Consider the following 23,540-nt stretch of genomic DNA (forward strand, 5'->3'; position numbering starts at 1 on the left):
AGTTGTTCTTTTAGTGCTCATTCATGTCAATTGCATTCTAGGTGTGTGCAAGCCCACATGCACAGCTACTGGGATGTTTTTCCCCTTAGCAGTATCATAGGGCCGGCTCTGGCACCCTCTGGATTCCTGCGCTCATGCTCTGGTATAAGAGGCGCTGCCAGCCCTGCGAACCCTCAGTTCCTTCTTTCTACCTGTGATGGTCACTGGAACCCTTTTTCTCTTGATATCACGTACTCAGAGTTCTCGTAGTTGCTGTAATATATTTTTCTTCTTTTGTTTGTTTCTCTATATAGTTACTAGTTAAGTTCTGATGGTCCCATTAGAGACGCTTGTCTGCAAGTGGAGCATGCCTGTTCTCCGGGCTTCAAATCCTGTTCTACCTGCCACAAGCCCTTCCTGCTTAATGACCCCCATGATAGCTGTTTAACGTGCCTGGGGGAAATGCACAGGAAGGACAAGTGTAGAATTTGCAAGAGCTTTAGGCCAAGAACGAAGAAGGATAGAGAGATCCGCCTGAAAACCCTGCTCATGGAGGCAGCACTGAGATCAGCCTTGGAGCCTCCCTGTTCCAATTTGGTGCTGAGCTCGTCATCTTTTGTTGCAGAGCGCGCCACTGGCAGTAGGCCCCTCTAGACACCACTCCTCCATCACCGAGGAAGTGGCAGAAGAAACAACACTCTGATAGAGGTCTCTCCTGTACACCTAAGAAGAACAAGAAAATGAGGCCAGCTGCCCGCACTGGGGGGGCAAGGATCGGCTTTGCCACCTAGGGTATCAAGGCCAATGAGGGAGCCACCCCGATTCTGGGTAGTGGAAGGGGGCCCTTCCAGCTAGTGGTTCCATCAATGCCAGAGGTGCTGCCAGAGCACTGATGGCTCTACAGCTACTGCCCCTCACACCTAGGCATCCCCCAGCACCAGAGTCTGGAAAAGTGCTTATGTCTAAGGGGAAACCCACGATGGGACTGCCGCAGTGAACAGGCCGCTCCCCTGATCCGTGATGCCGCTCCATATAGCCACAACCCCAGTCACCAGAGATTGTATTCTCAGTCCCGCACACCAAGGAGCTCGCCTCCAACAGAGCAACACCGATCTCTGTCTCCCCAGTACCAATCCTCGCCCTCCCAGCACCAATCCATGGCAGCACAGCACCAAGCACAGGACTCCTGGCATCGATCCCCAGTGCCTTGTTCCCTGACACTGCGCTACTCACAACACCATTGGCATTTGCCAGAACATAACTGATCCCAGGATTCCCAGCACTGGTCCCCTTCCTCGCAGCACCGCTCCCTGGTACCGTTTGCTCCTCCCTGTTCTCCAGGAGAAAAATCCTCCTCCTCAGGCTCAAAAAGGGAACCTATCCTCTGAACCAGCTAACACCAGCCTTCAAAGGCACAGGAGTTTGGTGCAGCACCTTCAACATCAGGTTGGCGCCGGGGTCAATGGCCAGTCCATTGACCATGCTGGAACCCATAGGAAATCCCCTTGGCAACGGGGCCCCACTCCTACCAGTTGTCAAGTAAATGCTTGGTGATACCGACAGTCTCAGAAGAGGGTCAAGATTTGGCATCAGAGCTGAACACTGCATCCTCCTGCAGAAAGAGAAGATGCCACCTCCTCTCCTGGCACTGCCATCCATCCTCGTCGACCCCCAATGAAACAGTCACCAACATGGGGCCCGCAATCCCGTTGGATGATTTTCAGGCACACCGGGAACTCCTCAAAAGAGTTGGCTTCTAATTTAGGTTTAGAGGCAGAGGAGCTCAAAGAACCTATTTACTGTGGCACCAGCCTGGGTCATACTACCAGTGCACGAAGGGGTGCTTAAGGTGGTGGTTAAGATCCTGTTGCAAACCACCTTCCTTGCCACCAACATCAAAGAGGGATTTGAGTACCTCTTCTTGCTCCCACTCCTGGGATTCTCAGTGGCTGCTGTGAATGAGCAGGACAGGCATGGTCAAGTGATTTCAACCCCAAAAAAATAGACTCCAAGAACCTGGATCTATTTGAGAGAAAGATTTACTCTACAGCCAGCCTTCACTTTAGAATGGCCAACCAGCAGGCATGGCTAGGAAGGTGCGATTATAACATCTGGGACTCCCTGGTGAAATTCATAGACTTATTGCCACACGAGCATGCACAGGACTTTGCCACTATCCTGGAAGAGAGCAAGCTGGTTGCCAGACCTGCCCGACAAGCAGCATTGGATGCAGCAGATTTGGCAGCAAGATCAATGGCTTCTGCAGTGTCAATGCACAGATGTTCATGACTGCAGGTGTCAGGCTTGTCCCAGGAAGTGCAACAATCTGTTCAAGACCTTACCTTCAAGGGTGGGCAATGCATGCTTCTGGGAACAGACTAATGCTAGGTTCAATGGCCTGAAAGACTCTAGAGACACTCTGTATTCACTGGGCCTTTACACACCACAGGCCTCAAGGAGGCAATTTCGTCCTCCTCAGCAGCAGCCTAGATTCCAGGGCCCTCCACACTTTGGCCCCTACAAGAGGAAAGACAAGGATAATGGCTTTAAACATAGTTGCCCTGCCCCAACCTCCTCCAGTTCTCAGATCATTTGCGACACCCAAGTGGGCAACATAAGCCATTTTGAGGGTGTGCCCAAGGACAGTATTCCAGTCTCTTTCCAGGATTCACCCCCTTTATTCCTGAACCACATCTCACTTTTCCTCCCTGCATGGGCCCAGTTACGTCGGACCATTGGGTCTTCAACATCCTTTTGGAAAGCTACACCCTGCAGTTTTCTGCCCCTCACTCCCCAACCCTCCTTCCCTGTCCCTCCTCAGGGACCCCTCTCATGAGCACTCATTCAGGAGGTGGAAAACCTTTGGAAGGTAGGATCTGTAGAGGAGGTTCCTCCGAACATGAAAGGGAAAGGTTTATATTCTCGATACTCCTCATCCCCAAGGCAAAGGGGGGGGAGCCTCAGGCCCATCTTAGACCTGTGCTGCCTCATCAAATATATCAAGAGTCAGAAGTTCCATACTTGTGACGAGGTAAGAATGACCTGCTGAGAAGGTCTGCTAAGGCATTCCTAGTCCCTGGGAGATGGGAAGCCATGATGTGGATATTGTTTCATACAGCAAAGTTCCATAAGCGCAACACCTTTTGACACAGGGCTGAAAAGCAGGCTCCACCTTGCCTGTTGATGTAGAACATCGTGGCAGTGTTGTCTGTTAGCATCTGGACTACTTTGCCCACCGCATAATGGAGGAACACCTGGAAAGCCAGATGTATTGCCTTGAGCTCCCTGACGTTTACGTGGAGGTCACGGTCTTCCTATGACCAGATCTCTTGGGTGCTGAGATTGTTGTTGTTGACATAAGCACCCATCCTAAGTCTGAGGCATTGGACACCAAGGGGACTAACTCTTCGAAAGGCATCACTGATTGTGGTTCAACCTCCAGCTCAGGTCCAAGATGTGTCTGGTCAGGGTATACACTGAGGCCAGCCACGACTGCAGAGACCTAAGCTTTAAGCATGCATGGTGAACCACGTACATGCAGGCTGGCATATGTCCCAGTAGCATGAGGCACATATGGACCATTGTGAGGGGAACAGCTTGGATGTTTCCAAAGGTTGGGTTGTCTCAAAGGGTTGGTGATAAGGGTTGTCCCCAAGGAAACACCTTTGGAATATCAAGTTGACTAGTTCTGTGTCCCATTATGCCATCATCCGTCAAGCCTAGGACAACGCCAGGTTTGGCAGAGCAGTGCACATCCATGAACTCCAAGCCCACTTCCAGAGATACTGCTTGTGAGTCACCAAGAATGGAATCGACATGAGCAAGCACACGAAGAAGAAAAGACTGTTACTTACCTTTTGTAACTGTTATTCTTGAAGATGTGTTGCTCATGTCTATTCCATGATCCACCCACTGTCCCCACCATTGGAATTGAAGGCAAGAAGGAACTGAGGATTCACAGGGCCGGCAGCACCTCTTATACCAGAGCATGAGCGTGGGGCTGCAGAAGGCGCCTGGGCTAGCCCTACGGATACTGGTAAGAGGAAAAAAATTCCAGTAGCCATGCACATGGGCGTGCACACACCTAGACTGGAATGGACATGAGCAACGCATCTCAGAGAACAACAGTTACAAAAGGTTAGTAACCATCTTTTCCTTTTGTCAGCTACCTGTTATTAGCGCTTTTATGCACAATTCTTGTCTCCCTTAGCATGAACAAGCCACACAATCCTCTATTAGTAAATTTCAGTTTCACTCTAAGCCTTGTTTATGTATTATTGGATTGCATAATCTAAATATCTCTCTAACTTGAATTGTTAATGATGATAGAATTATTAGGTAGAGAAAATTAATGATGTCCTTGTAATGTTCATTGAGTAAGTTTCCATTAATAAAAAGTTGCAAGTCAGGTAGCCTGCTTTTTGTATTTAGCTAACTTTGTAGCTTTTTTTCTGTGCAATTTTACAACTCCCAAACATAGAGTACAGATCATGATAACTGCTATTGATTGTGTTCAAATTGAATACAAGAATGCAACCTATGTAATATATTACAAAAGACTTCCAAGCCTGTATATTTGTGAAGACATAGTTGTTAAAGCTACCATCTATGCAGGATTCTCACTCCTTGGTCTCAGCTTCTTAGTGCAAGTCTGGTGGAATTACCCCAATTCATAGGATATTTGGGGGTGTTTTACCCTTCAAGAAAGTAATAACAAGGTAGAGAGTGAACGAGGCTTTTTACTGGTTCTTGCACACCACCCCATGTTGATTATAAATGCTGCCTTTCAGACATTCCAATCAGTTCCTTTTTGAGCAGCAAAAGACCTCCATGCAGCAGCCATGCCACACTGACTGTTGCACCAACCCCTGCTTCTAAGCTGGGTGGTTTAGTATTTCTACAGTATTTGTCCTGGGTACAGTGGCATATTTCTGCAGCACTTCAGTTCCTGAGTTTTGTCAGTATTTTATTGCTTGCCTCTGGGCTTTGACCCCTGTTTCTCTCTCTAGGCATCAGCAACTGTTTATCTAAGTGCTTCAGACCTGCCTTTAGCACTTATTTTCTTTGTTCTTTGACACCTACCTTAATACTTCATGGCACTGCTAGTGTTTGGCGTTTTTGACATTCTAGTGACTGTTTTTTTTCTTTTTTTGCCAGTGCTACATCACTGTAGCAGCAGTGCTTGAATCTAGATGCTAGGCTGCCAAAGATTGCTAGGAAACTCAGTGTCTCTCCATTGCTATGGTCTATTAGCCTGCTGCATCTCTTGATGCACCTATACCTTTTTTTCTCTTTCAGGATATGTTAAGTAAGGAGGATGCAAGACAATTTAATGTCTTCAAACCTAGTCTGTGGCACAGACAAATGACAAAGCCTGAGGTTCATCTTCATCAGATTGTAGGGATCTTAGATATGTTTATAGATGGCACTGAAGAAGTGTGTTGTGCATCTCAAGCCCTTGCTAAGGTACCCAAAGAAACTCCTGTAAGTCCAGCATAAGGTTGGCCTGGAATGCTTCAAAGGTACACCCTGAAAGCTAAAGCCTGAGTTGGCAAAGGCTATTGAGAAGCAGATTTGAGTGCTAGTGCTACCCATATTGCCACTGTTCCAGACCCAGCAGCAGTGTGCATAGCAGGATGGTCTCACCACCAAAATCCCGTGTCAACAACAGAGAGATTCCAACAAACATCACCTGCTTGTCAGTGGTACTTTGAATGAGCTGAAAATCCAAACAGGAGGGCAAGGCAGGAAGCACAAGCAGTAGGCCAGCAGCTCCTTGATGCACTTCTATTGAAGCCCTTCACTCCAGGTAACTATAATAAGTCTCCAGATTTCCCACTCCCCATGCATTAATGCACTTGAAGCAGGGATGGGGGATATGGTGAATCCAGTATAAGCTGGGAAATTGGACATAATCTGTCCTGGTCCTCGGCAAGACTACCTGAAAGCCCCACAATACCAGCTTTGAAGCATTCCCTTCTCTCTGTTTTGGTAGGGTAGGATCTCTTGGCACAGTTACATGCAGATGCCTTAGGGGTCAATATTCCTGGCACAGGAAGCCCTGGCCTCAAACCCCATTGGCTCTAGCACAGCTAGTATTAATGGCTCATGGAGCACTTACCACAAATCAGGCCATCCCACCACCATCCTGTCATCTAGACCATCCACTGTTTGGATGATACTGGTTGAGGATCAGGGTGATGAGGTCTATTGTTCAGACTCAGATGAGCAGAACTCATCTGATTCCAAATTCTTTTCAGTTCCAGAGGACCACCAACATAATGACTGTGCAGGAAATGATCCTATTTTCCTTAGGTTTTTTTTCAGATGCTAAGACCACCAGTTTTGAGTTAAAATTAGTCCAGGAATGTGAGGGAGTTTTGCCTCCCACTCACTCAAAGGAACTGACTGGAAGATCAAGATGGCAGCATTTATACTTTGCAAGGGTGGCATGTGTCAGCCCATAGGGGCTCAGCTCAAGTTCTACCTTGCTACCACTCTCTTTTAGGATTGAAAAGCTTTAACTGCAAAGAGAGATCTGTCAATTTTGTGCTAAGAAGCTAAGATCCAGAAGTGAGAAGCCTGCAAGATTATATCTACAGAGAAGCAGACTTACAGGTAAGTAATTTTCAAATACTGTTACCTTTCATAATGATTAGTGGTATTTAATATTTTTCTAATTATTCATTTTAGATTTATCACTATAAGTGATGAGGATTATTTAGGCTCAGTACATAATGTTAAAACTGCCATGCATCAACTTTTAAATGTCTCACCCTTCTTTTCCTCCATTTACTAATGCCTCCAACATTACTCCATTGTATAGATAGCAGAATAGCAAATATGTAAATGGAAGTAACCATATGAAATAATAAGTCTGAGATATAGGAACTTTTAGCGAGGTAAGAAACACATTATACATACCCAAGTATCTAAAGGTTATCTATGTTAGTGATAATCACTAGATATTTGGACATTTGCTTTTAGGTCCTAGATGTGGGAAAGAAGCAATCCCTGAAGGGTTATAGTTCAAACGTATAAAAAACATGAGGAATAACAGTAGTAAAAATTAGCAGTTAAGAGTTAATATCCGTAACCAACATGAGAGGATCTTTTTCTGAAATATGATGAACATCTCCTGCAAGGTGCTGAGCACCTTCAATTCCCATTGAAACACTCTCATAACTAGAAACCATTAAAATAAATGAATGTCTTTTAAAATACAAGATAATGTGCACTGACTGTTCCTTTAAAGGTAGAAAACATCCAGTGGTGGTCAGAACTTTAGCTGGGTTCAGAGTCAGAGAATCTGTTTGATTTCAGAGAAAATACATCCCTTGGACATTGTTTCTTGCACTAAGATCTCTTTGAGCAGCATTTAGAAGTATAGAGGCAGTTTTTAGGGATTTAATTCTAAAAAGAATTTTTGCATATCCTGAGTGAAATCCTGGTCCCACTGAAGTCCATTTGACCAATTGACCTCAGTGGGGCTAGAATTTTACCCTCAACCTTTGTAAGCTCATCCATATTTATCTTCTTAAAAGACAATTTAAAATGTCATTCAAAAAGTAAAGCCAAGGGTAAATATAGCCTGATCTGTATGAGAGGTCACTATTGGATTCCAGTTTGTATTTATTCTGTTAAATCAGATCTCATGAATAATACAAAAAGTCTGCTGATACATCTAGTTTCTATACCAAACATGAGGCTACACTGTCACTAAGCATGATAGGCTGTTTATTTAAATAAGTTAGTATTGATTGAATTTGAGATTTTGTGGAAGATTGCCTTGGGGACAATCTAGCCTAAAAGCATACTCCATGTCAGCTGTCCTACAAGCTCCATTGACTTCAGACTACATGCCACAAGAGTACTCCTGATTCAGAAAGGGAAATACCCCTCAAAAATGACCCTGTAATTTCTAAAATGTTATGTGCAATGTTCAAAGAGAAGTACTAGCCTTCATTCTCAATCTTTCGGTACAGTAGCATGCATGCATTCATGTCTTATTTTTCCTTTCAAGGAAGTGCCTGCAGTGCTGTGACTTAGCTTGTTAGAAAGAGGTTTCACAGTTGCAGAAAATTAAATGTTGTTTTTGAAGATTTGAGCAAACCGTAACCCTGCAGTTTGGGGAATTATGAATTGGAATCCATATTTTGCAGCTCAGAGCCATCTTTAGTTATTTAGTTATATTTCAGTTATATTTAGGCCCCAGTCCTTCAACTTGTGTGTGGATACGGAAATCTGCAGAATTGGGGCCTTAAATTGCCTATTTGAACCAAAATACTACAAATTTCAATAGAGAAAGTGGTGAATCTATGCTAGTTACTTTATTAACATGAGTTTGTTTACTTATTCTTGTCACCACCATGATGTTGATCACATCTTTTGGTATCAACGCATTTGGGAAATATATATATATATATATATATATATATATATATATATATATATATTTTAAAGGAATGCTGGTTACTCCCAACCAAATTTTGCTTTTAATTGAACTTATTAATAGAATTACCTACACCTGAGGTCAGAATCAAGCTCTAGAACAATTTTCCTTCACTGCACATCTACACCCTTTATTTACATTCTAGCTCATCTTTTTTCCGTATTTAAAGACCATTCCAACTGCCACTGAGGATTAATGGGAATCTTTCTATGGCCTTCAATAGAATTTGCATTGTACTCTTATAGAATACCCACTACTGTAATATCTAAACTCTGCCTTTAAGGGATATTGTAAGAAGTCTGTATACAGCTAATGAAAGTTCATTTCCTCCATTTTATTTTATTAAAATGTATAGCAGTTGAAACATCCATGAATGTACAGTTTGGTTTACTGCATATGTGCGTTATTTTAAAAACTCGCATACAAAGGTTTCCTTAACTAAAAACGTTCACATTTAGGAGCTGTCCTTACAAAAGACAACAATTTTTGTGATCTCGGAAAAGCATGGCTATTTTGGACAATCTAAGATTTAACTTTAAAACATGCCCTATTTTCTGATTATCTATACACATAAACATATACACAACCTCCCTTTATCTACCAATTTCTCATGTGTCTAACTAGTCATAGGAACTAAGAGGTGCAAGTACTCCTCTTTTTTAAAGGTTGGTTTATTAGATAGGTACCAAAGTCTGATGTATATTAAAAACACTCTTTCTCACATGCAGCACTGCAAAGATCTAGTTTTAGTATGTGAGTATGTAAAATGCAAAATTTACTAATGGAGGATATGTGTTTCTTAAGGGCAATAGAAGGAACCTAGAGTATAACTACTCATGAAAACACAGTCATTCAGCTTTCCTTATTTCATCAGGTGTAATCTCTTCAACATTTTTATGTCATTTCAGATCCACCTTGCCAAACGGAACTCAGCAACATTCAGAAGCAGCAAGGAGGAAAGAAGCTACTAGGTGAGCCATAGATCATTCTTTTGAAGGTTTTATTGCTTACATAAATAACCCTAGTGAAACAGCTACATAAAATCAATATTAATCCAACAAAGATAGACCTCACTAAATTCCAGCCACAAAATTTATGAAGTTTTTGAAAGCTATTAAACTTAAGTTTTATTACCTTACCTGAAAGATATTACATCTGTTTTATTACTCTGATAGACTGTATATTTTTACAGTTATTAGCCAAAAAAGACCTAAGCAATCCTAAATTAACATTTCCACTGATACATAATATTAGAGTTAAGTAAGTAATTGAAATTTTTGTTATGAAAAATTCCATACTGTATCAAAAATGTTTCATTTCTATAATTTTTATTTTGGATATAAAATCTAAAATTTTGCTTTAACAGTCTTTAAAAAAACTGGAGTAAAAGACGTAAGCAAAACCATTTGAGATGATATTTTTGATCAGAGTAACTTAAAACTATCTCATACGTTTTACAGTCCTTACAATATTTCTTTTAACTCTGATTTGGTTACCATTTATAGTTCTTTAAAGAATATCTGATGATTTCAAGGCCAAAATTATTACAGAATTACTTTGCTTTGCGCATAAAAATTAAAAATTAAGGCCTTGATTCTATACTCGTTGATGTGCCTGCGTGGAGCCCTGTTGATTTCAGTGGGGCTCTACAGAGGGGTTCGTCTGTGTGGTCCATTTGCCTAGGTATTTTGTAAATATGAGTTAAATAGGCCAATAGATGTAATCTGTTATCAATATTTTAGTGTTATCCTAGTTCACTAAAAAATGACTATTCAATTCTGGGTGAAATTAAAAATCTGGAGAACTCCAAGCACAGTAGTAGCAGCAAACAGCTCCATTACTTCAAACCAATGACCAGTATGGATAAGTACAAGGGGTGAAATTCTGACCCCACTGAAGTCAATGGTAAAACTTCCATTGACAAGATTTCACCCAAACAGTGACTGCCATTAACTAGGACTATTTGGTAAGACATAAATAAACATATAGAAGAAAATCACATTCATTTATGGCCAGAAACTCCCATACTTGCACTTTAAAGAGTGTATCTACTCTGAAAAATGACTACATAAAAATGTACCTTCTTACTTTACAGATCTGCTCCATGGGTATATTTCAAGTCACAGCTGCTTACTTTAGTCAAAAAAAAACTTGTTTTATTGGTTTTGCTCATCTTAGCACTGTCTAATCAGCACAGCTTTGAGCGAGAGAAAGAAATTAAATTCTTTCTTTTGCATCACCAGAATAGTTGATAGAACTTGTCTATACTGCAGTCAGAGGTGTGTCTGAAATATATGTAGACACACCCAATCTAGCTTTCATCTAGCTAGCTTGAGTAACAATAGCGTTGAAACCATGGCAGCACAGGTAGCAGAACTTAACATTTAAACATTTGAGCTACTCCCTACCTAGAATGACATCTGCATATAGCATTCAAGGTCTTGGCTATGACATTCACAGAGTCTCTTCCCAAACTGATGTACAGTTAGGCGCAGATGTCAGAGAATCAATGAGAAGTTTGAAAGAGGAAAGGGAATAGTAAGGCCTGGGCATGTCCATTTTTGAGATCAGTCAAAGAGAGACTCATATATTTGATATCTGCTCCCCCTCTGAATAAGGAAGAAGGGGCAGATGTATTACATATAATACTCTTCTTTCCTGACCTCAGTAACAGAGAATAAGTCAATCAAGGAGGCCATTGAACAGAGATAAGACACAGTTATTTATTTTTTATTTATCTTCTGGTAATGTAGAATATTATTTAACCTGTACAGGTGACTGCTGCTAATCTAATTTACTCTTTATGTATCATAGGGCAGTACATCCCATTATGTGATGAAGATGGGTATTACAAACCAAGTCAATGCCATGGAAGTGCAGGGCAGTGCTGGTGTGTTGACAGATATGGTAATGAGGTAACAGGATCCAGAACAAATGGTGCTGCAGACTGTGGTACGTGGAAGAATTCTTCCTCATTTTTCAATTGGACTCTCTGTTCCCTTTGAAGTTAGTGGTCAAATTCTTAATGTCTTCAGTGAGAACAGGATTGGGACCAAATAACACAGAATTGAAGTCAGATTTGTTGTTGTTGTTGTTATTTATTTCACTAGTTTCTGTAGCATCTGTCATGATGGTAGTTAAAAATAGAGACAGCCTATCTACCAAGTAATTTGGATCGTGCTGCTTCTGCTCTGGATAGGATAGTTAAAATACAATATTACCAGACCCAGCAGTACCTGATAAAATTAAGTTGGGTACCCAACATGCTATTGAACTCAAGTCAACAATTCTTTAATTACAGTCTGGTTGGCAGGGACATAGCAGAAGCATTTCTTGAAGCACTGGCTCCTGTAACTCCCTCTTACCCTTCCCATGTTTCCCCAACCTTTTATCCGAAGCCTGTAATCAGAATTCAAGAATTCCAATAATATGTTTTCTTTCAAAAATTATTAGGGAATGTATTTAGTTTTACCTGCAGTCCCTGGAAAGTCTCATGTTACCCCAATAGCCCTTCTGAACTCCTGTTTTCTACCATTGAATGATAAATACCTGAATTTGCAGCAAGTGACACCATTCACGACAAGCTTCTCAGGAGCCACTCCAGCCGCCAAATAGTACTTAAGCAAAAGAGACCCCCTCTCTCTAATCTGATTCAAAGTGCTTACTAAAGAGTAGTTAATATCTTGTAATTATTTAAATTGACACCACAATTTAAAAGCAAAATGGAATTTTTACACCTGTAATTTAAGACTAAGAAAAAAGCCCTGGCACTGGAAAAAAAGGGTTAAAATACATATAGTAAAAGGAACATAATTGCTATACTGGATCATACTCAAGGTCCATCTAGTCCAGTATCCTGTCTCTGACAGAAGCCAGTACCAGATGCTTCAGAAGATGGTGTACAAACCCCAGAGTAGGCAGGTATGGATTTAACTCCCCCTTCCCCGCCACCCACAATAGGCCTCATCCTGATCTCTAATAGTGAAAGATTGGCTTGAAGCATGACACTGAAGGTTTAATATTCCATCCAAAATATTCTTATTGTTAATGATAACTTTGGATATTCTTGATAGCGAGATAAATATCCAGTCCTTTTTTAATCTTAATGAATTTGTGGCCTCAGCAACTTCTTGTGGCAGTGAGTTCCACAGTATAATTATGCTGTGCAGAAAAAGTCGTTCCTTCTATGGACAGCAAAGAATATTGATATCAATAGTATTACTTATTACTTTACCTCATTATTTAATTTAAATCAATTGACCTGAAACCAGCTAGTTCTGTAACCCTGTGTTCCTATTACTATAGTATAACTATTACACTTTTTTTTAGCTATTAATTTAGAGATCTCAGGTGATTTTGCCAGTGGTGATTTTCATGAATGGACAGACGATGAGGATGATGAAGATGATATAATGAATGATGAAGATGAAATTGATGATGATGATGATGATGACGAGGACGAAGGCGATGATGATGTGGATGATGATGATGATCACGATGGATACATTTGATGATATTAAAGGTTAATGAATTCTACCTTTCTAAAATTCAGAAGGTGACATCTCATAGAAAATTCCTTTGCTCTCCAAGATCAAGAGGATTCTAAACAACCTGTATATTTTGTATGATTATTTCAAATATTGCAGCTCAAGTCATAGACTTTCTTTGTTTAAATAAAAATCATTATATTATGTGATTTTGAGTTTTTATATGCCTTTGACAGAAGAAAACACATTGGAAGTCTAGCCTGAAGAAGGAAATGTGATGTGCTACTACAAAAATTAATGTGCAAAGCATCATAAGGACAACCAAACTTTTAAAAACTTCCATGAAAATGATATTTACCATCGCTTGGAACTTTGGATGGCCTCATTAAATATGAGCTCAATTATACATAAAGGCGACTTTAACCCTAGCAGTGATTTAGGCCATGTAGATTTCATAATTGTGCATGACCTGAATCAACAACTTGTTACAGTAGAAATTTTAACACACAAGTAGCATCTCACCAACCTTTAATTAACCAGAGGTGTGGAGAAAATGTGACTGTCACATAGGAGAAAATAATGTAAAGCCCTCCTTTGTGTTTGCATTTGTGGTTATATTTTTTATTAGGAAATGTCTAGGTTTTTGAAAGGAGGTTTATCAAAAGCAGTAAACATGGACAAGCTTTAATTCTACAAATAAAGTTTTGTTGTCCTTTTTTTCATTTTTCTTTTAATGTCAAACTCATATAGACTTCATTATTTACTCAAGCAGCATGATTTCACCCTTCTTTATTTCTATATCTCTAAACAGAAGATTAGCATAAAATATTTAAAATTGAAAAACTTTGCATAAAATATGTTACATTTATACATTACTGTGCTTGAGAGTACTGGAACTTGTCCCAAGACAGTTTTAAAAAACCCCTAACCATACATTTTAATTTTCTATTTCAGAAAATAGTTTTGCATCTTTATCTTAATCCATGTCCTCTTCTGTTGTTAGTACAGAAATTTAGAGAACGTATTGTAAGGTGCCTTGCAAATAGACATAGAAAGGTTTTAGCATGCATACCGAAATAGGCTGCTAGGCAATAGCTAACCACACCCAAATACCACATAAATACCAGTATAGGTACTGCTGCTGGAATGAAGAAAATGGGTTATTTTAATTTTTTTCTATTGTTATGTAATTACCATGTGGGTCTAGATTATGATTATTGTGTAGAGTAGCACTTAAGATCTGACTGTAGAGAAAATTACTTTAATCACTGTATTTATGTTAGCATGTTAATTAATTGTGTAGATGTTTTGGAACTCCAACACCTTCATGCATATCAGACCTATGGCTTTCTGCCCACAATAAAACTGAAACAACCTATGTAATATTACACTACTGGTTGTGTAACTTCAACAGTGGATCACTGATTTCCTTAATTTTCATCTGCAGTTAAATGACAGGAAAATCAGTTTATTCTTTGCATTTGATTTCTACACATTTAAATACTAAATTTAATGTTCATCTTATGTAATATTAAAAAGTATAATGCATTTTCTTTTTTACTGTTTATGTATAGTTTGCAAAATAAAGATTCTTGTAACCAACCTTTAGCTGTATACTGTAATGATTTTTAATGGTATAGGCTATATGAAGTTTTGTATAGCTTTATATTGAGAAATGGGAAGCTCTTAAGTTTCAGATACAGTCACACAATCATGCAACTATTCAACAAAATTTACTTATGTAGAACCATTTACTAGTATTTCATTACATTTCAAGAGATAATTTTTGGATCAAGACAAACCCATAAGAAAGATTTTCTTTTATTTGTATTTTTTTAATTTGCTGTAATTTGTAATTTAAGATTGTTTTGTCTTTTCTTCATTATATGGTAGCTAATGTTGCAAATCAAAGTTTATTTGTTTCTGATAGACTTAATACTAGTACGGGGAGCATAGATATGTTATTTTCTTAAATAAATATAGTTAAGTGTTTACCATATCTATAATGGCTGAATTTCACCAAGAACTGGTTTCTTGTGGGTGGAATAAACTTCTATATATAAAAATGATTTTGAATAAAGAAACTAAAGCTAAACAGTTGTGGTTATTGTCTGATACAGCAACTTGACTGCTCCGTTTCCTAATGTGACAAAGGAATATTAGCTGACAAAAAATTAGAGATGCATTTCATGCAGCTGGTGCTGCTACTCAAATACATAGGAGAGTTAAGCAGCATATAATAGAGTATTCATAATGTGTTTAACCATTGAACTTTAATGGGATTATAGTATGAAACTATTCCATCGTTAAAGTAATACAAAGAATAATGTGAGCTAAATTCTTTCTTTCCTGTGTATTCCTTGTTTAACTCAATAGGAGAAGAGGAAATCAGCTCAGAATTTAATTTCTGCATGATAGTTGCCAGCAGAGACAGTGACTTACAGAAATAATACAGAAGATTGAATTCAGTCAAGGACAGCAACAATGGAAGTTCAAGGTTATTTAGGAGTATTTCCTTGTTGCGAAACTGCCAAAAAAAAAAAAAAAAAAAAAATCCCAAACCCTCCCTTCCTCCCCTCCTCTCTCTCTCCTCTCTCTCCCCCCTCCCCCCCCCCCCCCCCAGAACTGTTAACAGTTCAGCAAAAATAGCTGGAGGAAGGATTGGAAACATTAAATCACTCTTGATATACATTTCTGTTCTTGATTTTGCTATATTAACTGTGTTATATATTTAGTACGTTAGTCAGCCAATATACCAATGGCCTCACTGCCCATTATGCAGTGCGGGCTGTCGTCTGGCTTGTTGGAAAATGTGTGTGCCCTTTTAAGGGCTAGAGAGCCAGCAAATGACTTTCCATTGCAGCTGCAGAGCAGGTCAGCATGGGGATGTTGACTCATCCACCGGGGATTGTAGCCTTTTTTCATTGGGGTTACTGTCTTTGCAATGGCATCTAGGAGTTTTTACATTTGTTTTCACTGCTATTGGAGAGGCATCACTATCTGATCCTGAAGGTTCCAATTTTAAATTTGATTTTCTTTCCTCCCTCTGAAAATTCTAATTCTCTCTCCTCTAAGGTTACAATGGGGAACTCCTGTTCCTCCTCCTTCAAAGGAGTTTGTATCTCCCAAGTTTGGTATTTTTAACAGTGGACAAATTAGGTGAGGAATTCAGTTTTAAACTTCTAAAATTCCTTTTGGCTGGGGTGGGTACCCATACCCTTGGAAGAAGTGGCATTGGCTGATCTTCCCATGGGGATTCCATTCTTGGACACGTCTCCTGACTTACGATGCACATATGGAAATCAGAATGAGGGGGAATCACATGTCCTAGGAGCTGTATCAGAAATGTCTGGGGTACACACACCTTCTACAGAAGCTAATGGTATTACACAGTTGTTGCAAGCTAACCTTCAGTTGTTGCGGCAGCTGAGAGCATCCATGGGTGGGGGAGGGGGGCAGAAGGAGTAGTAATGGAAACCCAACATAGGCTCGAGGTTGGGAGACAGACAGTAGGTAGGTGGGACAGACCACTTGCCAAGGAGTGGGAGCCCTTAACGGGGGAGGAGGGGTGGAGTGACAACAGGACAGTGAGTGCCCCAATGAGTACAGTTATGCCAGAGTGGATAATCCCTTGGGAGTTCATCTCAGTAATATGCAAGATAATATTTTTAGGGGTGAATTTGTAGCTACTGTTACATGGTTGTCACTGTTACCCAGGGAGTTGCTGGTATAGTGGACCTTTCACTTCACTGACCTACCTGGGGATTGAGCTAGAAACACTTGCGGTTATATTGTGATTCCCTCAGGAGCTACTGGGCTTGATTTGGAGTGCTAGCAAGGGCCAAGAAAGTTACACTGCATGAGCTTCAAACTATTATTGGGCATCTTACTTTTGCCTGCAAGATGCTAGCCACAGCTTGCAGTGACCACCGCAGGCATAGCAAGTCCTCACTATTTTACTAGAGAGACAGGACAATTTGGGGGTGGTGGGAACAGTAGCTGGGATATTTTAATGGAATGTCATTATGGAGGGAGGAGGCTGATTAAAAGAGCCACTTAGATGCTTTGAGAGGTATGGGTTTTGGAGTATTTTTACTAGGGCAGGTGATGTGCCCAGAAATGGCCCTCCACAAAAAGGGATAATGCAGGATATAACATTTCTGGAAAATTTTCTCATTTTGGATGCAGTGGACATGTGGGAAATGGCGTTTGCTAATAAAAGGGTGTGAGTCTGGTATGATCACATGGCAGTTGTACATGGTCTCAATCATCAGTCCTCCAGATCAAACAGGCTTATGAGGTTGGTAAGAATATTTGTACTACAATGTTTAAGCTTTAACATCTGTTTTCTCTTCCAAGTATGTGCCTGGGGTTGGGAACGGCATACAGATGCAGGCTCTTTTGTACATTGACAGATTTCAGGAGCTGGGAAGAGGAGCCAGCAAGGAACCTGAACGGCTACCCCTAGCAATATGGAACCTTGGTGTATGATGGTTGTCCGTGTAGCACAGAGGGTGCCAACGTTGTGAAACTATGAGAGAAATTTTAATGATTTTGTGTTGTTTCAGGATCTGGAAAAGCCTGTCATCGATGTAGCCCATCAGAGAGGAGTATCTGCTGCAGTACATGATGTCATTAGCAATCCAACGACTGGTATCCTCAACCATCTCAGCCCTTACAGTTGTCAGTAGGCTGACTGTTCCTTGCAGAAGTTTTTAGTTAGAAGGTTTCTAGCTGGGTGGTTTGGACGCACTGGCTCTAGGGACAATAAATGTTGTCCATCATTGTTAATACACTGAGGGATTTGGTGTGGATCCTGGAGCCCATATGCTCTGCACAGGAGGTGGCCTTGTTCAGGATGGCATTTCAGGTAGCGTTTTTGGACTCAGTGAGCTAGTACATTGGTCCTGTAGGGATTCTTCTCGAAGGGTTGTGGAACTGAGTGTTATACACACAGAAGGGTGAGCGGGTATATTAACCTTCAGGAAGGCAGATCTATCAAGGAGGCCAGGGTGAATCAATTCTTCTGCAGGAGGGTGACGAACCTGGGGTCAGCCCTGTGGCAGCTGTCAGGGCATACGACCAAGGAGGGATGGGCCCCTCTTTATTCACTGTGATCAGAGTCCCCCCTCAGAGCATAGCAGTTTGTTAGTTTGAAGATGGAACTGACGAGATTGGGGCTTCCAGCACATGAATTGAGTTCCCACTTGTTCAGGATTGGGGCAGCACCAGCAGCGGCCCAGCAGTATTGGGGGGGGAGAGAGGGGATAAGGCAGGTCAGGCAGTTGGGTGTTATGTATAGTCTGTATGTTTCAGAATGCTGAGACCCCAACTGGGAAACCTGTGTTAATTTTCCATGGTGTTTTCATGTGTACAGGTGGGCCAGGCAGGTGGTGTGGATCTGTGGGCACAATATTGTTTACTGGGCTTTGAGGCAAGCTTTCAGGTAGTTGAGAGGTTCACAACTGGGCCTCAGTGGTGAAGCAGTCCTGAGCTGGCCTGGGAGGAGCAGCATGTTATGAGACCAGCTGATGCCCCTTCTGTACATTGTAGGTGCCCATGAGCTGGCACCAGATATAATTGTGATTCACCTTGAGGAAAACGATTTGGGAATGTGTAAAGGGGTAGACTTAATGATCAGTGTTAAGCTGGACTGGGGGCAGATCCTAGAACTTTTCCCAGGAGTCCAAATTGTGTGGTCAGATGTTGCAACACAGGCTGTCACAGGGAGCTGCAGAGCTCCCACAGGTTAACAAGGCTAGGAGGTATGTGAACATGGAGGTGGCCAAATTCATGGGAGTCAGTAATTTCTCAACTGGGTATAGCATACAGGGCACCAGAATAATTCAGGGACAATGGGGTCCACCTATAAGACTGGGGAGCTCATGTTTTTAGCCGATATTAAAGGGGGCATTAGGAGATATCAGGGAACCTGGCTAAGTATAGCAGCAAGAGGCAGCCAAGCTAACTCCTGGTGCCTCCTTGTAGCTGATGTCCAATGCAGATACTCTGTAAGGATGGACTGATAAAGAATTTAAACAAGGTATTCTTTGAAGGAGCAGAACAGGAGGGAGGGGAGGTTGAGGCTCCTATAACTAGCACCAACCGCCCTCCACTTTATAATGCCCCCTTAATCCTCATTTGAAAGAAGGGGACAGTGAGGTCCCAACAGCTGATGGCAGCCCCTCCCCCCCTCCCCCCCCAACAATATATGTTGGAATGATTATGGAATTACCTGCACTGTATATTTTTATCTGCCTGGTTCTCCCAGACATATAAGAATAAAGTTGCAGCCTACTTAAACCACATCCAGTGTTTCCTGTCCTTTTCCCAGCATAGCCAGACAATGACCTCACCACACATTAAATGATGGGGGCCATTGTCTGGCTTCTTGGAAAAGGTATGTACCCCTTTAAGGGCTAGAGAGCCAGGGAGTGACTTTCTGCTGCAGCTGCAGACCAGGTCAGTGTAGGGATACTGACCCATCCGCCCCACCACGTGACCGGAAGAGAGTGGGGACTATACAGGTCCATGCCAGTGCAGGAAAAACCTTCTCTCACCTGGACCAGACAGAGCAGCAAACCCCCTCAACCTTCCCTCTGAAGTGGTGAAATACCTGGTTTGGTTAGGATCCCCTCTGGGGGCTGGGAAGGAATTATTCTCTCACAGACAGATTGGCCAAAACAGAGAGTGGATTTTTTTTCACCTTTCCCACAGTGGGTTAGCGGGGGCTTAGTTGAGGCAAACAAGAAACTGGAGTTAGGCTGATATCATAACTCATTATGTAAACATGGGGTGGATGTCCAGTGCAGGTACTCCATAGGGAAGGGATACAGTGATCAGATACAACTGATTGGTAAAGGATTTAAAGGAGGTGTTATTTTCAGGCATGGAAATCAGGAGGAGACTGGGGTTGGTATAGCAGGGAGCCAACCCTTCCTCCTTTATAGCCCTTCTTTAACCCTCATTTGAGTTAGGGGGGTGAGATCCCAGCAGCACGTTGCCTAGGGACCAGGATGAGTAAGCAGGCCGGCTACATATTGAAATGATTATGGAATTACCTACACTATACACTTTTACCTGCCAGGTACCCCCAGACATTTAAAAATAAAGTTGAGGCCTAATTAAATCACAACCAGTGTCTTCTCTACTTCCAGAATAGCCAGACAATGACACTGAGATGGTGGAGGAACACAATTCAAAACAAAATGCCATGGTTGTAATCAAAGATTCCTGAGAAATTAACTCTAAAACATTATTTAAACGATTTTTTTATTGTGTGACTTGATATCAGCCAAACCAGCTTAAAAGTCATGATTTAAAGCCTGGTCAATAAGCAAGCCATTTCTCTGGCCACAGAGCATATTTTTCCCCTTTTGAAGCTTTTTTTGTTTGTTTGTTTGTTTTTAATATAAAAGCATAATCTTTTATTTTAAGGCTGTTATAGTTGCTGTAATAATTTCAGTAACCTTTTATATTTGCATTTCCATTTGCTAACAGTAAACCTACAGAATAGATTAACAGCAAATTCACCTTTTGAGGCCAAATTGATTTCCTTACACCCCCCGCCCAAACACCCACTGGTTTTAATATCTGTTTGGGTGCACCAGGAAAGCAAGATCAAATACCTCTAGTCAGATTGACCCTGCCTGCTGCATGGAGAGATATATCATACTCACCTGTGCCAGCTGATTTCCTTGCACCAAGGATTTCTGGAGATTTGAGTGCATGGATTGTAGGAGACTGCTCCAGGACACAGTGGCATTGAAAAAAGGCATGATGTCACAAATGAGCAAAAAAACCAACGCCAGCAGATAGGAGGAATGCTTCCAGAAACAAAGGGCATAGGAGGGGCATTTGACAAATATAGGAATTTTTGGTTAATATTTTTATGTGCCATATATGCGCCTCAGTTTACCCACAGATTTGAATTACTATCTACTGGATGTAGACAGGATTAAATTACTTCTCCTGAAACAGGGAATTAAACATGCAGGTATCTGACACACACAGCCTACCTCAGTTAGTATGACTTGCACCATTGAGAGCTGAATGGAATCAACACACATGAATGGAGGGCCTTGCATTGACGGCCAAGGACTGGACTGTCACTGCTCATGACTAGCAGCCCAGGAAAGGATACATGTGAACACAGTGTGGGGACAGGAGGAGAACAAAGGGTCAAAGTGGAAGGGCCAAGACTAGACTGGGAGACTTACAAGGACCGAGGGTTTATCTACACAAACAATTAGTTCATGGCAAGTTGGGGTGTGTGACTACTTTGCCCTAGCAGTAATTGTCATGTATCCTGCTGATGTGCATTAACAGTTTATTAATGAACTTTGATCTAGTCCTCTGAAACGTGACTATGTCTAAAGTGCTTTAATGAACTTTAATGCACATCAGCAGGGTCCACATGAACAGCTAGTGCAGCTCACACCCCAGCTTGACACAACCTAAATGTTCATTTAGCCAACCCTCAGAGACAAGATGGGTCTCAGGAAAGCATATCCTTTTGGGGCCATTGCTTCTTCCGATATTGACTCTCACTTCAGCTTGGCTTTACCATGCTCATCTAAAGACTTCCAGACACTGTATTTTAGTTGATTAATAAATACTATCTTGTTTAGAAAACCTGTTCACTTCACTGCAAATTTTCATGGTTTGCATTGCTCCCCGAAGATAGAGAAGTCCCAAAGGAGTCTGAACTGAGGTTGACTCACCGCAGGATTTCATGGTAAGAAACAGGGTGCTGGAGTCCATAGACTGAGTCTAGGAGTTATTGAGGCCATATGGCCTACCCTGATGAAAAAATTTGGACATTTGGGGTCTGGCCCAATAGTCGAGTTATTCCGAGGAAACTTTTTAAAGGTGGCAGCATAGAAGAGACCTAGTAAGTCCATGCCAAAGTTAGAGGAAGAGATGAGAGTTGAGCAGATGCAAGGAGCCAGATTAGAGGGCCTTGAAGGTGAGCAAGAGAAAGATGCAAAGCTTGATGTGGAAGAAGGAAAGAAACTGGTTGATATTCAGGTTATGTGGTGAAAGTGCTGAAAGAGGTAACGTGATTTTTGGCAGCCACACTTTGGAAGCCAAGGAAAACAAAAACACATTTTCAGTTGTGGTTTAAATAGTGAAAGAGTGGCAATACGCGTGACATCTTACATCATAGACAAAACATGAGTCAGGGAAAAACAACCCGGTATCTAGTCCAACCTCCTCCACAGGGCAGCACTATTAACTACACTAGCAAGTAAGTATAAACAAATATTTTAATCTCACCTTCTCTTAAACCTGCCTAGTTAATCATTGCACTGCCTCATTGTTCTCAATGACAAAAAAGTAAAGGTTCCTCAGTGAGTATTTGGTTACCAATGCCATGTTTTAGCCAAAAGAATATACTTTATTATCAGTGAGACATAGAGTCACTCTATCTGGCCAGCACAGGATTTTGGGCCGCCTTGCCTCCTCTTAGAGTAGGGGAGCAACAGTTTACAATCTAATTTAAGACAAGACACAAAATGGTGTAATGAATACACAGAAGAATGAGGGATGGAAGCCAAGGATAACAGAGAGAGAGAAACAAATGATTACATAGACTAGACATGCACACAGATTTCTGATTTTAAGCCATTGGCTGCAGATGCAGTCGAAAGCATTTGTTACTGACAATAAAGCATTGATGACCTGGGCTTCTCAGAGATGACCTCTGCCTTTCTGTCCCATCTTAGTAGTTGCACTGAAATATGTTCCCAGTGCTGAGTTTGATGGGGCAGGCAGAAAGGCATGCTCAGCATCTGGCTGTCAGCTTTGAAATGTGCTTACTTTTAGGATTGTCTTTGTTCACCATGGGTTTTTTCTTAACATGAACCCAGAGTCATCAAGTAATTATCTTGGCAATGGGCAGACACAGTGGAAAACAAAGAGATGGATTTGATTTGTGGCAACAATTGCACAGATTTTTTTCTGTATTGCACCTGAATATCACAGAAATGGCTGCAATACAATGAAAATAATTAGAAGAAAATGACACCCTCCCCCCACCTGCTGCTAGAAACTCACAAAATAAGATGAGAAGTAGGGAAATAAGAGACAAGCCTTCAAGTGTGAGTGTACACACAACATAGGTGCACAAATGGCTCAGTGCTTATGTGGGTTTCTATATCTGACTATATTTGCCCTCAGATTGGGCACGCACATATTTAAAGATTTCCAGACACAATGTTTTAATTGCATGTACTTATATCACCTTATATTTCTTTTGTGGAGCAAGAAATATCAAATTATCTTCTCCAGTAGCAACATCTAGCAAGTGAATATTATTTCCAATCATTGTTTCAGATTTTTATCTGATTCTTCAGGTTAAGCCATACAGAGATGCTTTGTTCAAAATTCCAAAGACATTAATAGTATTAGCTATAATTGGATTACTTACCAAAGCGTGAGGAAGATTCACTGCAATGATAGCAGGATTAGTAAATGTTTGTTTTGTGGTAAGTAAACAGCGAGGATTATTGTAAATCTCTTTTCTTTGTTAAACTCTTCAGTTCCCTAATGGATAATGAAGATGTAATGGAAAATATTTAGGAAATTACTTTGTGTTTTGGAAGGTTTTCTATATTTAT

The 23,540-nt window shown here is 41.1% G+C and overlaps 1 protein-coding gene across 6 annotated transcripts in view; it reads left to right on the forward strand.

The window, feature by feature from the left end:
* The window catches only part of SPOCK3 (SPARC (osteonectin), cwcv and kazal like domains proteoglycan 3), a 370,554-nt gene extending 355,167 nt beyond the window's left edge, over positions 1–15,387 (forward strand). For 5 of the 6 annotated variants that reach the window (XM_067551785.1, XM_067551779.1, XM_067551782.1 and 2 more), the window contains 3 exons: positions 9,340–9,402; positions 11,246–11,383; positions 12,761–13,124. In XM_067551785.1, coding sequence (XP_067407886.1) covers positions 9,340–9,402; positions 11,246–11,383; positions 12,761–12,942 — 383 coding nt within the window. In that variant the 3' untranslated portion in view covers positions 12,943–13,124. Of the gene's footprint in view, positions 1–9,339; positions 9,403–11,245; positions 11,384–12,760; positions 13,125–15,294 lie in introns of those variants that run through there. The other variant, XM_067551781.1, reaches the window with a different exon arrangement.
* The last annotated feature ends 8,153 nt before the right edge of the window (positions 15,388–23,540 follow it).

This window comes from Emydura macquarii, unplaced genomic scaffold (genome assembly GCF_026122565.2).
Source record: "Emydura macquarii macquarii isolate MOO-44397 ecotype Brisbane River unplaced genomic scaffold, CSIRO-AGI_Emac_v2 contig_1363, whole genome shotgun sequence".
Taxonomy (NCBI): domain Eukaryota; kingdom Metazoa; phylum Chordata; order Testudines; family Chelidae; genus Emydura; species Emydura macquarii.